General features: G+C 37.0%; 3 protein-coding genes across 4 annotated transcripts in view; 2 read left to right on the forward strand and 1 right to left on the reverse strand.

Annotated features, from left to right (window-relative positions):
* her7 (hairy and enhancer of split related-7) overlaps positions 1-20,677 on the reverse strand; it is a 28,093-nt gene extending 7,416 nt beyond the window's left edge. Inside the window, exon 1 of one of the 2 annotated variants that reach the window (XM_051894440.1) lies at positions 20,326-20,677. The gene's annotated coding sequence lies outside the window, so the exon portion shown is untranslated. Of the gene's footprint in view, positions 1-19,776; positions 20,005-20,325 lie in introns of those variants that run through there. The other variant, XM_051894439.1, reaches the window with a different exon arrangement.
* On the forward strand, positions 3,267-5,716 carry her1 (hairy-related 1). The gene is made up of 4 exons (XM_051894438.1): positions 3,267-3,414; positions 3,524-3,619; positions 3,707-3,800; positions 4,555-5,716. The coding sequence occupies exons 1-4, from the start codon at positions 3,373-3,375 to the stop codon at positions 5,328-5,330; spliced, it is 1,008 nt and encodes a 335-aa protein (XP_051750398.1). The 5' UTR covers positions 3,267-3,372; the 3' UTR covers positions 5,331-5,716.
* Positions 9,019-18,589, forward strand: mepcea (methylphosphate capping enzyme a). Its single transcript, XM_051894437.1, is given in 7 exon segments — positions 9,019-9,445; positions 9,649-9,691; positions 11,641-13,126; positions 13,128-13,481; positions 14,741-14,959; positions 17,183-17,306; positions 17,390-18,589. Coding segments are annotated over 5 exon segments (2,205 nt in total). The 5' UTR covers positions 9,019-9,445; positions 9,649-9,691; positions 11,641-11,671; the 3' UTR covers positions 17,443-18,589.
* Positions 20,678-23,806: the final 3,129 nt, after the last annotated feature.

A 23,806-nucleotide genomic window follows, 5' to 3' on the forward strand; every position in this document is an offset into this window, starting at 1 on the left:
ATGAAATTTATTTATTAAATTTATTAAATATAAATATTTTGTAACATTATAAATGTCTCCACTGTCACTTTTGATTAATTTAATGCATCCTTGATGAATAAAAGTTTTAATTTCTCCTTTTTTTAGTTTTGCCACAAATGTATCATTGGTATCATTGTTTCCACAAAAATGTTAAGCAGCAATGTTTTCAACATTGATAATAATAATAATCAGAAATGTTTCTTGAGCATCAAATCAGCCTAATGATTTCTGAAGGATCATGTGACACTGCAGTAATGATGCTGAAAATTCTGCTTTGCCATCAAGAATAAATTAATGTTTTTAATTTATTAAAATAGAAAACAATTATTTTAAACTGTAATAATATTTCACAATATTGGTGTTTTTACTGCATTTTTGATTAAATAAATGCAGCCTTGGTGAGCAGAAGAGAAATTTTTCAAAAACATAAAAAAATTGCAATGTCTCCAAACTTTTGACTGTATGAAAAAAACGAAAACTGCTACAAAGATTTTAAGTAATTTCGAAAGAACTCAGAAAGAAACGTATTTAATTTAGAAATAATTTCCTTTTACCTTTTAGGCTACTTATTTGTAAGCATAATAAGAACTATCCCAGACCTTTTTTTTTTTTTTTTCTCCTTTCCTTTTTTAATTTGCATTCAAAATATCCAGAGAACATTACAGGCTAACATAAGCGAAAACTAATAATTTTACAGACTGAGATATAATTGACAACCCAGACCTTTAGTAGCTCCAAACCACTTAAGCCATCTTGCAGTTTACTGAGGCCCCCTAGTGGGCAGTGTTGACAATATAAGATATTTTATATCGTTTAGACCTCAAGCCAGATGATATACGAATGCACTAAATGTCTCTTCTATATCGATAAAGAGTAGGCTTACTAAAAAGTCCCTCTGATGCTGTGTGCATCTGCTCAGTGTCCAACAGTAGGCTAGCTAATGAGCACAACCATAGGTCAAGTTGTATAACCGCCTCTTATAACGATCCACATCGCGTGTAATCACGTTAGGCCTATATCTTCTGATAATCCCTGAGATTGAGCATCAAAATGTATGAAACTAATGCCATAATCATTTATATAATAGAAATTCAGAAACGTTTAATGTTTAGCATCAATTTCGCGCCATTTTCATGTCTGTGAAACCCATTTTCTCAACTCCAGTGAATGCTGGCGAAATGTCGACCAAGTTCAACATGTGACGGTTAAGATTTATCCTGACCTGACATATAAGATTTATATTCACTCAGTCACATGGGATATTTTTTCAAACCTTTCCTTCGCGTTTCCTTGTCCTACATTACACAGACGACGCGTGCTCGCACATGCTCGAAAGCGTGGCTAATTCACACCTCTATGCAACATGCGCTCAAGTGCCGAAAGTTTCCACGTGCCCATTTGCTCTGTTATGGTCCAGCAGGTGAGAGTGCGCTAAGTTTTACATTTGACTAATTGGTCGACGGTCATCAGACAGTAGGGATGCATATCAGAAACCAACTGTTGACTCTTAATGGTTTTGCACTGAACAAGATGATTCTAAATTACTCAAACACTTCCATAGCCTCTCACAAAGCGACTTCAACCTCCGATTTCCGTAAAAAGAACAATTGAGGCGACCTGAGAAAGTTTCACATAGGATGCCTTGGGCCCTTGCAGATTGGTATTCATGATCCAGTAGCTTAAGACAGAAATTTTCTTTGGTCAGTATTGAGTTTCGTGCATCTTAAATCGCACTGAACTCTCGCCAACTTATGATTGTTGTGTTGTAAGTGAGCTCCCAGTTCAAGATCGCGACCGTTTGTCCATAGCTGACCTCACGCCATATTCACTGTTAAAGAGACGTGTTAAAAGAATCATAATACTAATGGAATTATGAGCAAGGTGTGTATGCCACCACTCTACTTGACCAAACAGTAAACTTTCCCACGGGATTTTTCATAAGGTTAGACATGAGGCATGACGCCCATGCAGGGGTCAAAAAGTGAAGCAACACATGGCCAGTTCAATAATTTAATATAATATATTGTCAATTTAGAAAGAGCAACATCTCATCCCATGAAGTGAGATATCTCTATTTGCATTAATCTCCTTGAAAAATATTTGTCAACATTCAGACTTTCGAATTATGAATTATTATTTTTTTTTATTTTAAAGTTACACCTACTCTGGAAAAGCAGAAACTCACACGAACGCACATATTGGCATAAAGATTTGCATTTAAAAGTTGTGCACTTATAGACATAGTTTTAATAAATAGGCAAATACAGATTAAATCGCGCGTTACAAATTCAGACCATTTCTTATCGGTGTTGATTCGTTTTTGCACACAAGAGCGCCGAAAGTTGACCCGCTGCAGGTGCGAAGGCGATGCACGAAAATGGTTGAGCATCTAATGAAATTCTAAGCGCCTCTGAAAGGTTGAGTATTCAGTCTAGCGCCGTTAGTGTGAGTGTGTTCGTTTTTACACATGTGTAGTGCCAAAATATTCTGTTCCCACGAGAAAAACTGAAGTTTCCAATCGCACTCACACGGCTTTGGTTTTACGAAAATCTGCTTAAAAACAAAGCATATTATTGAGAAATGAATCATAGACCAACTTTAGCTATCAATCATACTGAACAAAATATAGCTAGACTGTATTAGCATTTGAAGCTAGAAAATATGGAATTGTTTAGCTACCGCTTATCGTGAATTATAGTAGGCTATTAATACACGAGTTTTCAGAAAAAAAAAAAAAGTTTTTGAACCTGTATAACATTGAATTGTTAGGGGGGAAAGTTGGTTGGTTAGAGGTCGTGAACTTTAAACGGGGTGAGCATGTTAGCGAATTGAGTGTCAAGAAGTTTGTGTTCAAAATGCACTGCAATTTGGCTTTGCATTGACTTATTGGCGCAATAAAATGAACAAACTAGTCCATAAACTCATAAGCGGTCTATTACTGCATGATTGGTTATTCTAAGCAAACTTCTAATGGCATTTAAGATATGTGCAGTTTCGTTATCATGCGTTTATATTCGCATATAAAGCTTTAAAGCTGTTATAGTTCGCTAATCTTCGCTGTTAAATAAGTTTGCTGGAACAACATGTGTGGTAAGGATCTCTGATTTAACTTAATCGATTTATAGTTTCTTATCTTGGAATATATTAAAAGGGTAATTGATAACAGCACAAAGCCATAAGGGGCACATGACCATACGTCATTGACACCTGGTCACCACCAATGACAAGCCAGCATCCCCAATAAAGGCAAGAGTTCGCGAGGACTTTTTTCACAGTAGAATAATTTCCTCACGCAACACAGAACAACAGGAATATACTATTGCCGGTTTATTTCATACTCTTCAACCGATCATGGTTACTCCAAAAATGGCAAGTCGACGACCAGCCAAAAGAGTGAGTATTTCTTAATTCTTCTTAGCAGTTTTAGAATTTCTCAACAGGTTTTTGTCTTTGGTTTTACATGTTAAATTGCTAAATTAAATATATTATGTGCTCCGTCTAGATCTTGAAACCGGTTATAGAGAAGAAACGGAGAGACCGGATTAACCAGCGTTTAGACGAGCTGCGAACGCTTCTCCTGGATAACACTCTAGACTCGGTAAGAAAGGAAATCCAGTTTTTAATATAAACATAATGAGCACTGAGATATTTCAGCAACATAACGCCTTTACATTCACTTTTACAGCGACTTCAAAACCCAAAACTGGAGAAGGCTGAAATTCTGGAATTAACCGTTGAATACATCAGGACAAAAGCGACGGCTGCGAGAGATAGTCAAGGTAAGCTTTCGGACTATACTTCATTAAGTGAAGAGTTAGTTTATACCCGTATTTTATATCTTAAAATGATATTATTGATCTTATATGTGTGTACAGATCTAGATTAAAGGGATAGTTCACCCAAAAATGTAAATTCTGTCCTTATTTACTCATCCTCAAGTTGTTCCAAACCTGCATTTCTTCTGCTGAACACAGAAGAAGATATTTTGAAGGATGTTGGTAACCATTGACTTCCATAGTATTATTTATCCATACTATGGAAGTCAATGGCTGTTTGGTTTCCAACACTCTTCAAAATATCTTCTTCTGTATTCAGCAGAAGAAAGAAATTCGTACAGGTTTGGAACAACTTGAGGGTGAGTAAATGATGCCAGAATTTAATTTTTTGTTTAAACTATCCCTTTTAAGTGCTGATTGATATTTGAGTTGCCTCTGAGTGTGATGATTCTAATTGATTTTTATGTCTCTGTCTCTCCCCCCTCCCTATTTCTTTTTATCATCCTCAATTTCTCAATCATCTAATCCCAAAATAACTTCATGTACCTCACTCTCTGACTTTCCATTCTGGCAATCAATAAACCAAAACCATTTTCTTCTTACTCCTAAATGTTCCTTCTCTAACTTCTCAATGCTCTTCTCAAATGTTCCTTTGAACAAACCTTCAATAACAACCACGTTATTCTATCTCACCTAAACACTCCTCTTTTGCACTTTCTCTTTTTTCTTTTCTGTACACCTCCACGTCCCACCTCAGGCGATTCTAACAAAGACTCAGATCCACATGATGCTCCGACTCAGCTCTCGAGGAGACACCATGTGCATTTTGCTTCAGTCCCCGAGCCCATCAATGCCCAGACACAGATGCCTTCTAATCCAATCTACAAAGCTGGCTTTAAGGAGTGCATCTCCCGCCTGGCAAGCTTCATTGACTGTGTGGAGCCTTCTCAGCGAGACAGCTTTGTTCAAGGCCTGTGTCACCACCTTGACTCCTACAGCAACACTCTCCCCCAAAGCAGAGTTTCCAGCCAGCATCATCCATGGATCCCCAATGCAGAGTTGACATGCAGGTCGGACATCCCCATGAGAGCCAACACAGAGTCCTTTTCCTACACCAATAGTTTGTATCCCACATCTTTTATGCTCCACCACCCTCATCCCACAGGACAGCCCATGACACATCCCTACCTTTCCCCTCCATACTCTCTCTCTCCTCCACCCTCTCCTTGTTACTCAAGCAGCTCTCCTCCCTTCTCCAGCTCTCCCACATACCTCTCTGTACCCTGCCATTTCCCTTTCCCTCCCACCATCTCGCCGCTCTCCAGTGACTCTTCTTCGTCCTCCTCGTCATCATCATCCTCTCTCAGTCTCCCAACCCCTGCAGTGCCTGTAGTCCCAGGACCTCATCTTCAGGTCTCCGTGGGATCCCCCACTCCAGTGCGACCCACTGGCTCAGTTTCCTCCTGCCAACCCCGGACTCTGAGACGAGCTCTCTTCCACAACCAGCCACAGTCTGTGTGGAGGCCCTGGTGAGAAAACTCAAAAACACTTAAAGCTCATCAGTTAAACACAGAGCTTCCCATCAGAGTTCCCTTAAGACGCTGAGGAGGCTGGGCTTCACACGGAAAAGACTTCTTGTTATCATCAGGAAGCGAGTGTCCTATGCACAGGTAGAAGTGAAGGTGAGCGAGAAACATTAGGAGCTCTGTGATAATCTCTGTGTGATGACTCGGCTGCTATCAGTGTTCATGTTCGTGTGTTCTGTGCTTCCCATTCCCACTGTCACATTCCTTCTTTGTTCTGCATCTGAAATTCTTTATTGTATACAAATTGTGTAAATATATTTATTTTGTCCCTATTGTACATTGTATAAATTAATTGTACTTTTTTCACTTATTAAATCTATATAATTTTGTTAATTTGTATGACTCTTCTATATGCACACACACACACACAGTTCAATGACATGATATTTTTGTGTCCAAGTGCATTATTTCCTTTTAAAATAGTTTGATAAATTCATATCACTTTATTCTATAAAAACCTATTTAGTTTGAATTCATTTTTATAGTACATTTAAATAATACATATTATTTTATGTTTTGTTATCTGAAACCCCCAAAATGTCAGCTGTCCGAACAAATGAACAGACAAGCTATTTAAAATGGTGTTATAATAATAAAAAATTAAAAACTAAAGACTATGGAATCATTTTAGGTTTGAAACCTGTCATTTTATAAATATGAGTTTTAAAGCTGTTAAGATAGAAAAACTTTTGCCCAGCAATTTGAATGTCAGGGTGGCACAACTGCAAACATGACTCTTTTATTATGAATTGAGGAGGTAATAACAGCAAACATGATAATGCATCATCCAGAGGACCCCAACTGATCCTTGGCAGAGTGAAAAGGTTTGTAGATCTCTCTCAAATACTGATAAAAACTGCTCATTTCAAGTATGGGTAGGTTGGTTGTACACTTTCCATGTTAGGTGGCACAACTACAGTATTACATACAACTATGTGGTTGTACCGCCTGACATAAAAACAGTCAAAAAATGAATTTAAACACTTTGAAATGTTATTTAACAACTGAAACTTGTTTAACAAGTAATAGGCTATTTGTTGGTAGGTTCCACTGTATAGGGAAACCGGAAAAGCATAGCGCCAGGTCACAGTCCAAGCAAACAATAGGTTCCATTGTGTCATTAATATACAAATGATATATAATTTTTTTCATTTACTTCTCATCCTATACATTTATGCTGTTTTGGGGGATATGAATTACTTTTTTTTTTTTTTTTTTTTTTTACATATTTACAGCAAAATTCCTCAACTACACCATAAACATGCATATGAAAAAGTTACATTTTTTAGGAAAAAACTAATGATGATCAGAATTAAATATGAGCTGTTTCTGGAAATTGATCTAGGTGTTAGATGCAGAATTCTGCCACTTGCTGGTGGTTAATTACCATATCTGTCCAGCAGAGGCCCATAGAGATCCATTCATTTTTCTGGATGTGGCCAACTGCTCCTATAACAGCTGCTGTCATATATATTTAAACATTATAAAATACATTAAATACGTTTTTTTTACTTTTTGTCAAAGTTTAGAATTTGTTATTGTTGTTTGAGGGCTTTTGAAGTGTCCGGTTTTTGCAATAATGCCACATAAGTTGCCACTAAAAGACAAAACATGATTGTAATATTTTATTTATTTCGATAATTCAAATGTATAAAATAATTCACTTTAGAATAAGAAATAAAACCAACTTTTGAAAGTCTGAAATTTTCAGATTTATGCTGGATTTTTTTTTCTTCTGACAAATGAAAAAAAAAAAAAAAAATTATATATATATATATATATATATATATATATATATTTTTTTTTTTTTTTTTTTTTTTTCCACTTTTCCCATTCATTTTCAGTTGGGGTCATACTGACCACAAACATGACGTGTGACTTTTTGTGTGTGTGTGTGTGGATAGATAATGTAGAAAATTTTATGCAACTGAGATGAAGGGAACCATGTTTTTTAAATAAGAAAATGTCCCTTGGGGTCACCCTGACCCCAAACAGTACATGAGGGTTAATGAATAAAGACAAAAGACAAAGAGACTTACTGTTCCCATTTGTAAGTTGACCAGATTTCTGAAATGGAAACTGTGCACATTTTCAGTGGGCAAAATGCAAATGAAATCTCACTTGTGTTATTAATAAAAAAAAAGAAAATATATATTTTGTATGTTGTGGGTTCCATATAGGCCTATAGGCTACTGTTATTATAGCTTAATATTTATTATGATGTTTTCATGTCAAACTGACCCTATTTTTTTTTTTTTTTAAGTCTAATTAGTTAGTTAATTTTTTATTTGTGTGTGCAAAACAATCTCACACCCTGATCAGGCCCTGTTATATGCTATAGTAGCCTACATGCAAACAGTATTACTTTAACATGAGTTGCTAGTATGTGAGTACCCTGAAACCGATAACTTTGTCTCTTTTGTCTGTTATTTGAAGACAACAGTGCTTGCTCGTGTCTCGTCGAAAGTTCTTCATGGTTAAAGTAGCAGAGAGCAACCAAGTAATCAGTGTAGCTTGCAGCCCCCTCTGTTGGTGAAAATAATCACTACACGACTGCTCTGGCAACCAGCAGTCTGTTGGACGGGCTTTTGAACTGTATTTGCGGGTTGTTTTGTAGTAACGTGCTGTAAAACGGGGACATTTCCGGGGACAGGACTCCAAAAACAGGGACTGTGCTCGAAAAACGGGGACGTCTGGTCACCCTAAACCCCCTAAAAACGCAAAATGCTACAACAGTTGTCACAGTACACCGACAGGAAGGCATACTGTATATATTGATATATTACTTACCTTATGGCATTTCGGGAAATCTTAAAGACATAGGTCTACTTGACAGTCATTAATAGAGATATAACCAAATGGGGTTCATCAAGTTCATTGATACTGCACCCCACCACCACCACCACCACACATATAGCTTTTACTTTAATAGGGTGAACTGTCTGTGATGATAACTATGATGCGAGTTATTAAAACAGTTATAGGAGTGTATTTTTTAATCTATATGTATTCTACTCATATCTATGCTTTTGTAGACGACGCAAATGTGCCGGAACTACAAATCCCAGTGACTCTATATGCCATGCACAGCAACCACACGCGGGGGCGTGAACCAAAAAGCTTCTTCTTATAGCTTTTAGCTTAAAATAGCAAGCAATAGCGGAAGTAAGCAACTAGTGCTATATAAGTAATCAGCCTTCAGTGGCAGAATGTGCATTTTAGAGCACTATCTGTCCATCAAGTGTCAAAAATGTCGTTTATTTACATGCTGGATAGAAAAGCTATGGAGCGTCGTGTTGCTTGCCTGTGAGGAAAGTGTGCAGTGTATAAACAACAGGCAAAAACACATACGAACAAGATAACTGTCTTATTGTAATGGAATAAAATTAAACATGCGTTATATACGTGAAGTTCAACGCAATTCATGAACTGGCGAAGCCCGTTTGATAAAGTTGACTTTTATACGCAGGCACATACCCAGGGCACCTACAAAGAAGAATCTAGGCTAATCCCGCCCTTCCATATTCCATGATTGGACAGTGAAACGAAGGTTTCCAGAAAAGAGGTGTGCTATTGGCTGTCTCAGCTGCTTATTCGCGACGTCATCAGGCGTTCGGAATATATAAAGCACCGAAAGCCCCGTTTTTCACAGTGAGGTTCTGCAGCTCATTAGTAAGTTCAGTCGAGTAGTTTAGCGGCACACTTAGGGTTTTTTTAAAAACTATCATTGTGATCAGTACTTCCACACAGCTTTGCAAAAATTCTGAAATAGTGTTCGTTCGTATATAAGCTTTATTTTTTAAAGGGGTGTGTCCTCTGAATGTATTATTTTGATTGTGAACCTGACGTCAGCGGACAGCTGTGCGTTAAAGCACTGGTGCTCTCAGTGCGGGATGTGCAAGGACAGCTGTCGCTACACTGACCAAGCTGTTGTGGTTTTTTTTTTTCGTCCGCTGGAGAGGGAGGCAGGCAGGCAGGCATTGGGCTGTGTACCTTTAAGAGAGGGCGGAGTGAGTTAGAGCCCCGGGGCTGTGTGTTGAACACACTACTGATCCTGTTTAGGTATCTTTTCCTTTTTTTCTCTTCTGTTTTCTTCGTGCTGATTTTACTGTGCTATGTATTATTCATAAATGACGCTTGGAGGCGGGGTTTATACAAAGTATCAGTAATAACAGCAGTGTCGAGGAGGCGGACTCGCTGACACTGAAGGTGGGTGGACGTTTTGCCAACGTTGACCTAAACATTTACTTTCTTTCTCTTGACAGATGTTGTCAGGACCTGACATCAGTTTAACAGTTGTTTCGTCAGGTAATGTTAAGCTCTTTGCGTATTTTTTTTTTTGCAAACCTCATTTTCTCTCTTCAGTTTAATTAGTCTTCGGTTTTTATAATGTTAAGTTGTTGAGATAACTTTTTGCAAAAATCCTAAAATGAATTTTTGTAGGATATTTACTTTTATAATATAACACAGCCCGTTCTTAGGGTACTGTTGTAGATTTGGTCATGTTTATCATAACTTTACGTGTTGAAATAACGTCTTGCTAAAGGATATTTAAAGGAAATTGCAAGTTATAGGAGTTTTAAAATCCTGAAAAACATGTTTTATCTTATTGGGAATCATAATCAGAAACTCTTAAAAGATTTTTGTTTTAAGTTCTGTTGGAATTCTGAAAGACAATATCATGAGGATTAGTGGTTTTATTTATTTATTTGATATTTTGATATATTTAAAGAATAGATCGTTTTAGTCACCTGATATATAAGTACATTACATGATAGCAAAATTGCTAAATTTGTTATTTGCCTAAAATTAACAAACCGTACTAAAATAAATTGGACCTGAAACTAGACAGACTCGTTTTAGTTAATCTGCCAATTGCATAAAATAACCAAATACTGGACTTTGCGTTATCTGACTGATATTAGGGACTGAATTGTGATCCTGTTTCTCAAAACCAGTCATAAGTCACACAGGTATATTTGTAGCAGTAGCCAACAATACATTGTATGGGTCAAAATTATAATTATTTTTCTTTTGTGCCAAAAATCATTAGGATATTAAGTAAAAATCATGATATTTTGTAAATTTCCTACTGTAAATATATCAAAAATGTATTTTTTGTGAGTGGATACGCATTGCTAAAGACTTCATTTGGACAACTTTAAAGGCGATTTTCTCAATATTTTGATTGTTTTGCAACCTCAAAGTCCAGATTGTCAAATAGTTGTATCTTGACCAAATATTGTCCTATCCTAACAAACCATATATCAGTGGAAAGCTTATTTATTCAGATGATGTATAAATCTCATTTTCAAAAAATTTACCCTTATGACTGGTTTTTGTGTTCCAGGGGCACAATTATTAGTCTGTCACTAGGGGTGTAACCTACACAAAACTGTTTTGAAGTCACAGTTCGGTACAGCAGGGGGAGAAAACTAAACAAAATTGCTTTTTTTAAAAAACAAATTAGACAGTTGTTTAGTGAACTAATTGTGTCGGTGTCTTTAAATTAATTCAATTATAATTAAAAGTTTCTTAAGGATAAAAAAAAAGATCTCTGTTAATGCTGTAAACTACATAGGGAGCCCTTACTTGCACATTACTATAATATTAAAGGTTCAGAGCCCCTGAATTCAGTTGCTTTTTATTTTTATATATAATAATCAACACTCAAATAACAAATTGTATGCAAACTTGTAAACTGCACGTAAGTTATCTTCTAAATCCAATATTAAAATTATGTTTTTTACTCCAATTTGTTGTTGAAATATAATCATTTACACAGTGGCATGACAGATTTATTTAAACATACATTAGATAATCAAGACATCACTAAACAGTTAAGTAAAATATAATGAATATTTAGGCTAATATAGTGCATGTATTTAGCGAAAGAGTTAATTTCTCTGACAAGCTAACAAGTTGTGGAGTCGCCTGAGGTAAATGCTACGTGACACGGTGTTTACAAGCTGTTTTATTGACATCTTTCCGCCGTTGAAACATGGATTGAGCGATTACACAAGATATTATACGTTTCAGTAAGTTGTACTCTATCTTTCAACATACCTTCAGATGTTCATTCTTGTTTATTCTGTAGCTAGTATTAAAGAGGAAGAGATGATCGTGTTCACTCGCGCGCTGCGCTGTCGCTTGAAATGAGGCGCCTGTACTTTGATCTCATATTAAAGATCGTCAATTGATTAATGATTTTGTGAATTCAAGGATTTGTGGATGATCGCTTTGTGCTTTCATTTCAGATCCATGTCTCCTCCAGTGTCAGCCTGAAAAATGATAGAGATGTCATTTGACAAAGGAACTGTTTTATCTTGTGAGGGGCTAACAGACCCCACTTCCCAACAGCACTCAGAACTTACTAGAAATGATACCAGCACTCACCATCCATCCGGGAAGACCACAGTTATAAACCTCAGCAAAGAGGGTGGTGAAGAAGCAGGAAATGAGACATCAGTGGAGCACAGAGAGAAAACCGCTGCCACAGATAACAATGCTGTGAGTGACCGTGGGGTTGTTGGGTTCGAATCGTCTACACAAACCCAAAATGGCACCCAGCAGCCCAAACCTCAACAGCAGAAAGTCAATAAGCGCCGCAACACTATGAGCATTGGATTTAAACACCCTTGTTATGGCAAACGACGACGACGTGCCAACTCAGAGAGCGAGTCAGTCCTGCCAACCAATTTCCTGCTGGGCGGGAACATTTTTGACCCACTCAACCTTAACAGCCTTCTGGATGAAGAGGTGAACCGGGCTCTCAACGCAGAGACGCCCAAGTCCTCGCCATTGCCAGCCAAAAACAGAGACCCTGTAGAGATCCTGATACCCAGAGATATCACAGACCCCCTCAATCTCAATTGCCCTAGTGCAGGAGATAGCAGTCTGTTGGCGTCTCCCTTAAAAAGCAGCGGAGGCAGGCGGAGACATCGGAACAAGCACCATGGAGCAAGCGCTGGAGGAGGTGGAAAAGGTTTTGTTGAAGGAGTCACACAGATCGATTTACTCGAGTGTGCAACAGTACAAGATGATATCTCCTTGATACATTCGGACTCAGGGGTTCAACAAAGGTGTTCAAGGGTGGTTCCTGAGGACCAAATATTATCGGATGTGACTCTTGAGGCTCGGTGTTCAGATAAGCCCAGTTTAACCACAAATGGCGGAGAAGTGAAGGAGAAAGCCATTGATGCCTCAACTGCACCTCCATCTACAAACCCCACCAATGCTCCATCAAACAGGCAGCGCAAACGCAGGCGTGCCGGTGGCAGATTTGAGAACACAGACAGTTCAAATAAGGTGGAAAGTTGGGGTCAGAAATCTGGGAGGCATTCTCAGCCCTTTCAAACCCCAGGAATGGGCTCTCGTACTGGAGATGCAGAGAGACTGCATTGGAGGCCACAGTGCAACAACAACCAGCACCCACAACAGCCGAAGAAGAAGTTTCAGTACGGCAACTATAATAAATACTATGGTTATCGGAACCCAGGGCTGAGCGAGGATCCTCGTATGCGTGTTTTGAATCCCGAGTGGTTCAGAGGGAAGGCCGTGTTGGATCTGGGCTGCAACACCGGCCACCTGACGCTGTCCATCGCCAAAAATTGGCGACCGGCACGGATTGTCGGCCTGGATATTGATGCAGCATTGATACATGCTGCTCGGCAGAATATACGGCACTATCTCTCTGAGGTCCACACGCAGCAGGCTCGACGTTCTGGGGAAAATGGGGAGGGCGATCGAGGGGAGAGGGATGGAGGAGGATTTAATAGAAGAAAAGAGTCAGCAGAAGGAGAAAGACGAAGAGAGTTTTGTTGTGAAAGAGGACGGAGGGGAGAAAAAAACAAAGCATGTGGAAGAAGTGAACAAATGCACGGTCGGGGAAGTTGGTCGAGAAGAGAAAGCGGCTGATCAGCGAGGAATGAGTGGGAAAATGGAAGATGGAGCGTCGGTAAGTCTCCCTGATGGGAAGCATTCTTTCCCTGTCTCACTCCGGATCTCAAGAGGACCCATAGCTGGCCCCCCTTTGCCTGAGATGAACACAAACAGTCTCCCTCCTGGAGATTTCCCTGCCAACGTGACCTTTGTCAAGGTAAGACTGAAAAACTTCATTCATTCATGTTTATTTGAAAGGTAAGTTTTGCTCCAAAGCTCCATTAAAAAGGCTGTATCAAGTATTTGTGATGTAACTCTCAATGTACAGTATAAAATTGAATTAACATTGAACTAAATTGAGCTGAATAATGACACTATTTGTTCACTATTTTGCAACATTAACACTGTTATTTCCTTGTTTATCACCATGAAGCTGCTTTGAAACATTCTGTACGGTATAAAGTGCCATATAAATAAATGTAACTTGACTTAAAATGTAATGTACAAAATATACAAAACATAAAATGTTGATGCATTATACATGCACTTTTCACCTAGAGCGTATTTGAACAAAATCCTGTCATTCATAGTAGTTTTAGCTGTTTACCTGAATTTTATAAAGCCTCCTCTGTTTAAAAACACACATTTGTGTAAAGAAATGATAGTTATTTTAAAGGCACAATATGTAAGATTTTTGGATTAAAATATCCAAAAAAAGCCCACTTAAACTTTATTTATATATATATATTATATATATAATAATTTTTTTTTTTTACTTGTGTACTTACATTATCCCAGATGTTTCCGACAATGTTTAAATCCAGAGAAATAAGCTATTTGACACAGTGACACGGCCCATGTTGTTGCGTCGTCTGTCAATGACGTCATATCTACGCTATCCTTGATTTCCAATTTCTCACAGAAACATCAAAGACGCTTTAATACATTGTGTTTTATTAGACGGATGATCAACTGTTTGGATACTTTTATTGACAGAAAACTAATCGTTGTTATATAGTTCAACATGGTTAGTCTTATTGTTTGAATCTATTGTTTTCAGATTTAGTGGTGAAACTTACATATTGTGCCTTTAATCGTTCAAGTCCTGTAGACACACGGGAACTAGTTGTGTAGCATAGCTAAAGATACTAGTATTCGATGATCTAGGTCTTTTGTCTGTCGCCAGGTTCTGCTTGGCTGTTTATATGCTTATGCATACTCATCCAAGTACATTAAGTGTTTACTTCCCTTATCTAGAGACAAGAGTATCATAGAGATTTGGAGGTGGACTCTTTTGGGTATTTTAATGTGTTAAATCACTCAGAACAACTTTCTGACCAAATGAATTTTCAGGGGAAGGAAATAGGTGTGGCACAGTAACTTTTAAACACGTGTGTGTTTGTATTAAAATACTACTATTAGGCATGCAGCACCTGTCTATCCTGTTTCATAATACACTCTGTCTAATCTACGCAGGGAAACTATGTGCTGGAAAGTGATATGCTGGTGCAGATACAAAAGGAAGAGTATGACGTGATCCTATGTTTGAGTGTGACAAAATGGGTCCACTTGAACTGGGGTGATGCTGGACTCAAGCGGCTCTTCCACAGGGTCTACAAGCACCTGCGGCCAGGAGGACTCTTCATTTTGGAGCCCCAACCCTGGAGCTCCTACAGCAAGAGAAAGAAGCTCACTGTAAGGCCCCTTTTCGTCATAACATCAGTTTTTCAGCCAAGATATTTGACATTTAAACCTGGTGTTAACATGGTGTTCTCAAATGTGTGTCCTGTGACCACTTGTGATCTGATTTTGTTTAAAGGAATGATCTGTGATGCATTTAAACTGCAGTTGCATAAATAATGTAATGAGATTAACATTTTAAATTTATAAAATTTTGAAAATAAAAATGTAAAACAATAGTGAAAAAAAAAAAAAAAAAAAAAACCCTTTTAAAAATAAAACTTGTCAGTAGGTGTCTTAACCCCTTAACTGTCACCGTCCCGCTTTTTTTATTGCCTTTTTTTTTTTTTTTTTTTTTTTTTTTTTTTTTGTATCATGTATTTTAGTAATCATCATAAATTAGGTATCATTCGAAAGCTTAAAAGCTTAAAAATTAATTCTGCGAAAACTGTTTTGAATTTGGACATTGCTTTACCATGGTAACGGCACTTTAAATCCTAGCAGGCTCCTCCCTCTAGGTGGCGTTGTCATGTTACATATTACAAAATTTATTTTAACTACTTTTATAGTCACAACTTTTCTAATCTTGACAAAAGCACATCGTCAGAAAGGTCTGAATATCAAGCTCCCATATTTAGTGTCTGTTTTGTGATAGAAATGATATTTGGACAGAAATGTGTTAATTTGTTAGAGGAGAATGCATCCCAAAAAAAATTCAGTGGAATGTGTGGGACACCCGGTGGCTATTTTTGGTACAGCGCCTAAACAAAATCTCATGGGAACTTCAATTTTTGTGATATCAACCTAAAATTTGGAATACAATTTGGTTAGACATATGGCTTTGATTATTATGAGTTTTACAGTAAACATTTTGTAAAATATATATTTTATATAAAATATAATACAATTAGTACAGGACATTTGATTTACAGTTAATTTAAACTTCTATAATTTTTCATACTTTCACTCATGCTGAGTGTCTTCTTTAAAATAAGACTAAACTTAGGTCAATATTCCAAAGCATTCTTAATTACAATGATTTAAAGTATTACTTTGCTTTAAAATGAAAATTACTCCAAGATTTACTCACCCTCAAGCCAGTCTAGGTGTATATGACTTCTTTCTGATGAACACAATTGGAGTTCTATTAATAAATATCCTGATACATCCAAGCTTTATAATGGCAGTAAACAGGACCAACGAGTATAAAGCTCAAGAAAGTGCATCCATCCATCACAAACGTACTCCACATGGCTCTGAGGGGTTTATAAAGACCTTCTGAAGCAAAGCGATGCGTTTGTGTAAGAAAAATATCCATATTTAACAAGTTATAATAACTAGCTTCCGCCAGACGGCCTTCCGTATTTAACTTGCGGGAAAAAGTAATTTTTTTTCGTAATTTGAAAGGCGTAGGACGTAGCGTAAGTGTTTTGAACCGCAAGTTAAGGGGTTAATGAATGAGCTGAATTACTAAATCTTAACACATTTGTTCAAAACGTCTGATTCAGGATCAAATGACTGCTTTTATGAATTGGTCATTGAATCATTCACTCACCCGATTCATTTAAAAAAGCGTATTTATTCAGCATCAGAGCACCAGTGTTTGCTCCGAGACATGCCATGGTTCTCCTGTGGCTTTATTTGGAACCGATTTCACCTAACAAGCCCCCATTAATTTCTAATCTTAGGATGAGTATCTAAGAGAAAAACTTTTCCAAAGATGGCGCCAAGCCATCTAAACCCTTAAAAGCAGCATTTTGAACTAAATGTAGACCATGACATCCTATTAACTTTAATGAGTTAATAATCAAGTCAGGAAATAAGGCATTCAAAACAGTCTCCATTTCTTTAAATGACAAACATGGTTTTAGTTTAGCCGTGGCTCTGAGCTGGAAAACTTTTGTCCACAGGATTTATCATATCTTATAGCTGAGTCAAAGATCATTCCAAGACAGATGAGGTAAATTTACCTCAAAACAAGTGGCTTAAGTGTATTATTGCTTTTATGAAACAAATGCAACAACAATATAATAAGACACCAATGTTCAGTATTGTTGATTGTAGGTTAATGGTTTGTAGGAACATGGCAAATCAATACAGAATTCAACTGACATCACTGGTGTATCAGTATATCAGTGGCTTTGAGCATGACTTATCGAATTTAAAGCTAAAATGGTCAGTTTTAGAAATGTAATTGCTGTGGTTGTTGTTTAATCAAATTGTTGTTCGATTTCTCAGGAGGACATCTGTAAGAATTACCATAGCATCCGGTTAAAACCGGACCAGTTCTCCAGCTACCTGACTACTGATGTGGGCTTCTCCAGCTACGAGCTCATCGGAACTCCACAAAATTACTCTAGAGGTCAGAGCTTTGAAATGCCTTGCAATTCCTACCTCTGATATTGTGCTGTGTATGTAAATATTTCTCAATTTTCTTTCTCTTAGGCTTTCAGAGACCAATCTACCTTTTTCACAAAGGACCCTCGCCTCAGAAGTGACACCACCAGTTTGACTTTGAAATCCACAAATTTGAAGATTTTGGAAACAACCAGCATTTGAAGTCACTGGAACTTTAAGCATTTTCTTTCAAATTGAGATGAGACATTCAGTATTGTGAAATGGAATCTCATTGGTGCTGTAAGACAAAATTTTCCCCTGCCATTGAAAACAAAGGAAAATCTCACAATTTTGTTTTTTCAAGGACTCTACTGTAGAATTTTAGCCACAGATCAAAGTTTTTCCCTATTCAAACAAGATGATCTCTCATAAAGGACGGTCTCCTAAAGAAGCACAAAGTTCAATTCGATTCAGTCAAATCCCAAGTAATTCTTGTTAAACACCATTTGTTTTTCGTTTGAAATGAAATTCCCAAAAGTGTAAATTCTTGAGCAACTCTGCCCTTCACACAACTGGTAAAAGATCATCTAGAAATAAAATGGTGGTTAAGTTTGCGAATTATTTCTGAAAGATTAGAGCATGTTACAAAATCAGATTTTTGCTCTTTTATTGTTGTTGCTGCACTGTCATGTACATAATTTTTCCGTTTAGTTTCGAACAAAACATCTCTATTAACATAGGAAGCTTTCGACACTTCTAGCATCTGTCGCCCATCAGCCGTTTTGCATGGCTGCCACTTCTAGTAACAAATGCCAATTTTATGTCCATCAATTATATTGACTGGTCTAACAGGATCATAATTTTGTCCTTGAAAGTTTTGAAGCTGCAGGTTAGCTGATTTGCAATGACAGTGTTTACTGATCCATTCTAATAAAAAGTCAGGCTGATACCAGAAGGATGTGATTCCTTTTTATTGTTGGTGGGTCACAGAGAATAATGTTAAAACTTACTTTTTTTTTTTTTTTTTTTTTGAATGTGTCCTGTTCTGATTCTCCAACTGTTAAAGTTTAACAAACTGATGTATATTTTGTAAATTGTTCGTCCAGAGTTCTTGTCACCACTGAGGTAACCTTGTTGTTGTTGTTAGTTTTATTCATATTTAAAGGTTTGCACTAAAACGAGAGAACAAGTTTGTCTCCCACATTTTTATTTTGATGTGCAAATGTAAAGTTGGTGTATCTCTGAAAAGGGTCCTTTTCATTCAAAGGACTCGACGAAATTGAAAAATAAACTACAAAATAACATGTATTTGTAATGCTTACGTGTTTTATATGTAAACATTGTTGACCTAGTTGATAGTTATGGAAATTCGCGGACCAAGCTGTTGTAAATGGCCCTGATGCTATTTCTAATTGGTCAACTTCTATTATCTCAATAATAGTTTTAAGCCCTTATTGTGTATTTTTCTATTCAATGTTCGTTAAAGCGAATCAATGTCATTATTCAGGTATAAATCATCATGCAGACGACCGTTGAAGCGCTACAGCGATGGATTTGTCACGTGGTACCCGTTACTTTTCTCAGCGCTGGGCAACCAGAACCAACAGTCGTTTATGATTACGGGATTGTTTTTCATTAATTAATTTTTTTTTAAAGATTCCTTGGAAGATACTATTTGTATATCCGATATGAGCCATTGGAATCAAAGAAAGATAATTGATTAAAACTATTATACAAATGTGTGCAATGACGGAAAAAAGTCCTGAATGAACTACCTGAGTCATAGCCTAGGTAAAAGTTATGTTTACCACATTTGCTGCCCGGAAACTCGAGTATTGCAGACCGAGCAGTGGCATTTCACAACATGTTGCGCTGCAGCTGTTGTACGTAATATTGCTGGAAATAGTCATATTACAAATCTGTTCCACTGAAACGACCACAAGAGGGAGCAATTTGACAAAAAACGAGGTGTTTGTGTAACAAGATGAGGATATTCCTTTATCTTGCTATTTTACATCAAATATTGAAACACATTCATGATTGTAACATTAATTGTACATTTAACCAGTTTCAACATATTGCTTAAGACGCATGCGGGAGTGTGTGTGTGTGTGTGTAGCCTATGTATTTTGTGTGAATGTATGTTGATTAGCTTCTGTCTGTATACAGCAATGTGTGAACACACATTTCTGACTGCAGATATGTATGTGTTAAAAATTAACACCCCCAGCCTATTCAACTCCTGTTTGAGCTTGCATGTATGTGAATGTAAGTTTGTGATGACAAGCTTGCTACGGGCAACTCTCCTTTTATATAAAACTTCATATATTAAACCCAACTGAGAATTAACGTCATTGCTCCACTTTACTCTCTCTCTGTCTCATAAAGACACAGACACACCAATGCATTCAGTTACAACCACACATAAATGCACAATAAATCAAAAGAGTATGTGCACATCGGCCACACATTTCAACAGACACACATGCACTTACGCAACAGAGATGTAGGTGTGAAGATGTAAGCAGGTCAGTCCATTTAAAGGCCAATTTTGACTAAACCAATAAAAGCATTCCTCTGTATTCATCATCTTCTTTCTGTTTTAACTACACCTAATGAAAGCATGGATACTCTCTCTCCTAGCACAGCGCCAACTTATCGTGGTCTGTTCTTTGTAGTATACACATTTTACGTTGTGTGCTCCTGCAACGTGCATGAAAGACATGAAACACACTCTTCCACTTCTAAAACTCAAGTAGCATGTGCTCCATGTCGAAACACTCTTCCATTATCAGTAAAACACATTGATTCTCTTTGTCAAATGTTTTTATCTGTAGTTGCACCACCCTGGAGAACGTAAATGTGTGCATCATTGACAACAGATTTATTGTAACACCATTAACTCTTGGCTGATTGAAAGGCTTTGAGGTTCTGACATACCCATTCACTGACTTTAATGGTACAGTCCACAGTCTTAAAGGCAAAGTGATATAGGCAATTTTCTTTCTTTTTTTTAAATTGTGCACAACATAAAACACACTCACTGTGCTTGTTGATGAAATGGATGTTAATCTGTCTCATCTTCTTCTTTGCTGTTCAGCACTGCCGGATAGGAATTCATTCGGAGAGAAGACTGAAGTGTTAACACAAAGAAGCAATGTCACTAAAAATAGCCTCATCTTCTCTCCTCTCTTTCTGTTTTCTCGTGTCTTTTATTTCTGAGAGAAAAGAAAAAAAAAAAGCATGGTCTCTTTCCCGCTGTCTCCCGTTCACATTGGGTATTTTCAGGATTAGCATACTGCCATACTAGTGTATTTCTGCAGTATACAGTATGCAAATATTCAGTATACCTGAATACACACTCATTTGCCAAAATGTGCAGAATACAACCAAAGCACACTGAGAGGAAACTGTATCACACAATACTGCATGTATGTATAATGCTATAAACTTTTTGTCACATGGACATTCACATTACATTATGTTTAATTAAGGAAATGGCATCCAGTCATGGCTTTTTGCCCATTGACACACATCAGCTGTGGGCACTGATGAACTGCAAAACACTCTGCTTTTATCCCTTTTCTTTTTTCTTTCTTTCTTTTTTTAGGAATACAAAGTTCTGCCATGAAACTCTAGATGGCACAAGCTGATAGTTTCCTTAACTCAATCTGCTTGCAATCATATCATTCTCTATAGGGCACAGCTGATTGGTTCCTGCTGTATCAGCAGCCAATGAGCTCGCTGCTCAACTTTCAAATACTTGGTCAGCGTCGTCTATAGCACTTTCTAGTTATGGGAAGTTCGGATTATTTTACTGACTCGGATCTTTGAATCTCATTCATCAAAACGAACAAACCTTTTTTTTCCAAGTCATTTAGTTTATTTCAGAAGAATATAATTTAAATGTTACATGTTAATAGCCCAAATCCCCAAGACATCTACTTAAGCTACATTGATCACATTTTGAATAGGAAAAAAACTATAATGCCACCAAGTTCAAATTATGAGAAACAGAAAACAATATATTCTAAGCAGGCTATGCAGTCTGTTAGTTTATACCACACCAGTTTATACCAGTCGTTAATTCTTTTGTCACATGATCACATCCCTATAAACTGAAGCTATGCAGTCTGTACTGGAAACAGAACTGATTAGTTCATCTCTCAAGTCTTTGGGTTCGAGTCGTTCGTTGTTTTGTCATGTAACTGTATGTTGTTATTATATGCAGCTTTTTCAAAGTGATTTTTTACCCATCATACAGATAAAATTTAAAGCATTAAAGGATTAGTTCACTTCAGAATTAAAATTTCCTGATAATTTACTCACCCCCATGTCATCCAAGATGTTTATGTCTTTCTTTCTTCAGTCGAAAAGACAAAAAACATTCCAGGATTTTTCTCCATATAGTGGACTTCACTGGGGTTCAACGGGTTGAAGGTCCAAATATCAGTTTCAGTGCAGCTTCACACGATCCTAGATGAGGAATAAGGGTCTTATCTAGAGAAACGATCTGCCATTTTCTAAAAAAATATAAATTTGTTTACTTTTTAACCACAAATGCTCATCTTGGCACACTGCTCTGCGATGCGCCACACATTACGTAATCACGTTGGAAAGGTCACGCGTGATGTAGGTGGAAAAACCGCGGTAGGGTGAAAAACTCCATCTCATTTTCTCCTCCAACTTCAAAATCGTCCGACATCGTTGTTTTACCTTTTTTTGTAAAGGTTGTTTGACTTAGTCTTTGCACATTCACTTTGTAAACACTTGCTTGGTACTTGCGCCTACGTCACGCGTGACCTTTCCAACGTAATGCATGAAGTCGTGGACGCTAGTGCAAGACGAGCATTTGTGGTTAAAAAGTATTTAAATTGTATTTTTTTTAGAAAATGACTGATCGTTTCTCTAGATAAGACCCTTATTCCTCATCTGGGATTGTGTAGAGCTCTTTGAAGCTGCACTGAAACTGACATTTGTACCTTCAACTCGTTGAACCCCAGTGAAGTCCACTATATGGAGAAAAATCCTGGAATGTTTTCCTCAAAAACCTTCATTACTTTTCGACTGAAGAAAGAAAGAAATGAACATCTTGAATGACGTGGGGGTGAGTAAATTATCAGGAAATTTTCATTCAGAAGTGAACTAAGACTACCTGTGTTTGTAAGGAAGTTTGGGAATTATTAACTAATTTCTGTATCCAATACGGCAGTCACGTCACGTGACAAAAGAACGAATGACTCAGACCCGAATGACTCGGGAGATGAACTAATCATTTCTTTTTCTGGTACAGACAACATAGCCTCTATGGGGGTGTCACGGGATGAACGAACAACTCGGACCCAAACCCGAAGACTCGAGAGGTGAACTAATCATTCTGTCTCCTGTACAGAACGTTGCGCATGCACGGTCAACACAAAATGAACAAATCACTCTCTGAGACAACTCGTTATTCCTGAGTCATATTAAAGATTTGTTAAAAATGTACAAATCGTTCATGATCGACCCATCATTAGTGCTTTCAGAAACCCTCCCTCTTCCCCAGCTCCACCTGTATAGATCTGCTAATATACTGTCCAGCAGCAGCAGCATGTCTTACTGGCTCACAGCGGTGTGTCGTGTGTGTATTGGCAGTGGGAAGTCCCGAACTTGCTCTCGAGCAGCAGCAATAGCAGCAGCAGCAGCAGGTCTATTTTCGCCAAGACCAAACATAACAACATTATCATATCCATTACCAATGCCAAACTCTCTGAGAGATGTCATGACAGAAATATTAATTAATGTAGAAGACATTATCATATGATTAGTTTCACTGTTATTATTAATTATTAGCTGCCAGATTACAATAAATAATGCTGCTCATTGGTAAAAAGCATAGCTGAGAAAAAGAAGTAAATCAACAAGCTTGAAACAGTTCATATATTCAAAATAAACAAACTGACTGAACAACCACAACCAAGTGGATCTAATAAAAGAAAAAAGAAAAACCTTTAAAAACAAACTTTATAAAATGAAAGAGCTAGACTTTAGATAAGTTTGTGGAAAACTTAAGTAAGAATGAATCCCATTCGCTCATTTAACTGAGCTACCCGTTCACTTGTGGTGATGTTGATATTGTTGCTCTACTTTGTAAAATATGATCATAGAAATTGCATGACGGGACAATAGATACTGATGTTATAGTAAAAAAATAAGACAATTTTTGTGTGGAAACGAAAATACTTGCTTAATGTGCTTAAAAACATTTTATTCCAATTCTGCATAAAACAAATATAATTGTGATACTATTTTAGTTTTTATTTTGACTTAGAGTAGTTTGCATTTTTATATTTTTATTATAATAGTCATTTTAATTTTAGTTAAAAAGTTAAAGTCAGTTTTAGTAATTTAGTTGTTTTTAAAAAAAAAACTACATAGTTTTTATTTTAAAAAATAGGCCAATTTGGTGTGTGAACATGAAAATAGCTTTTTATATTTAATCCTGGATAAAAATTTCCCATTTTATTTTCATTTAAGTTAAAGTAG

This window comes from Ctenopharyngodon idella, chromosome 5 (assembly GCF_019924925.1).
Source record: "Ctenopharyngodon idella isolate HZGC_01 chromosome 5, HZGC01, whole genome shotgun sequence".
NCBI classification, from domain to species: Eukaryota; Metazoa; Chordata; class Actinopteri; order Cypriniformes; family Xenocyprididae; genus Ctenopharyngodon; species Ctenopharyngodon idella.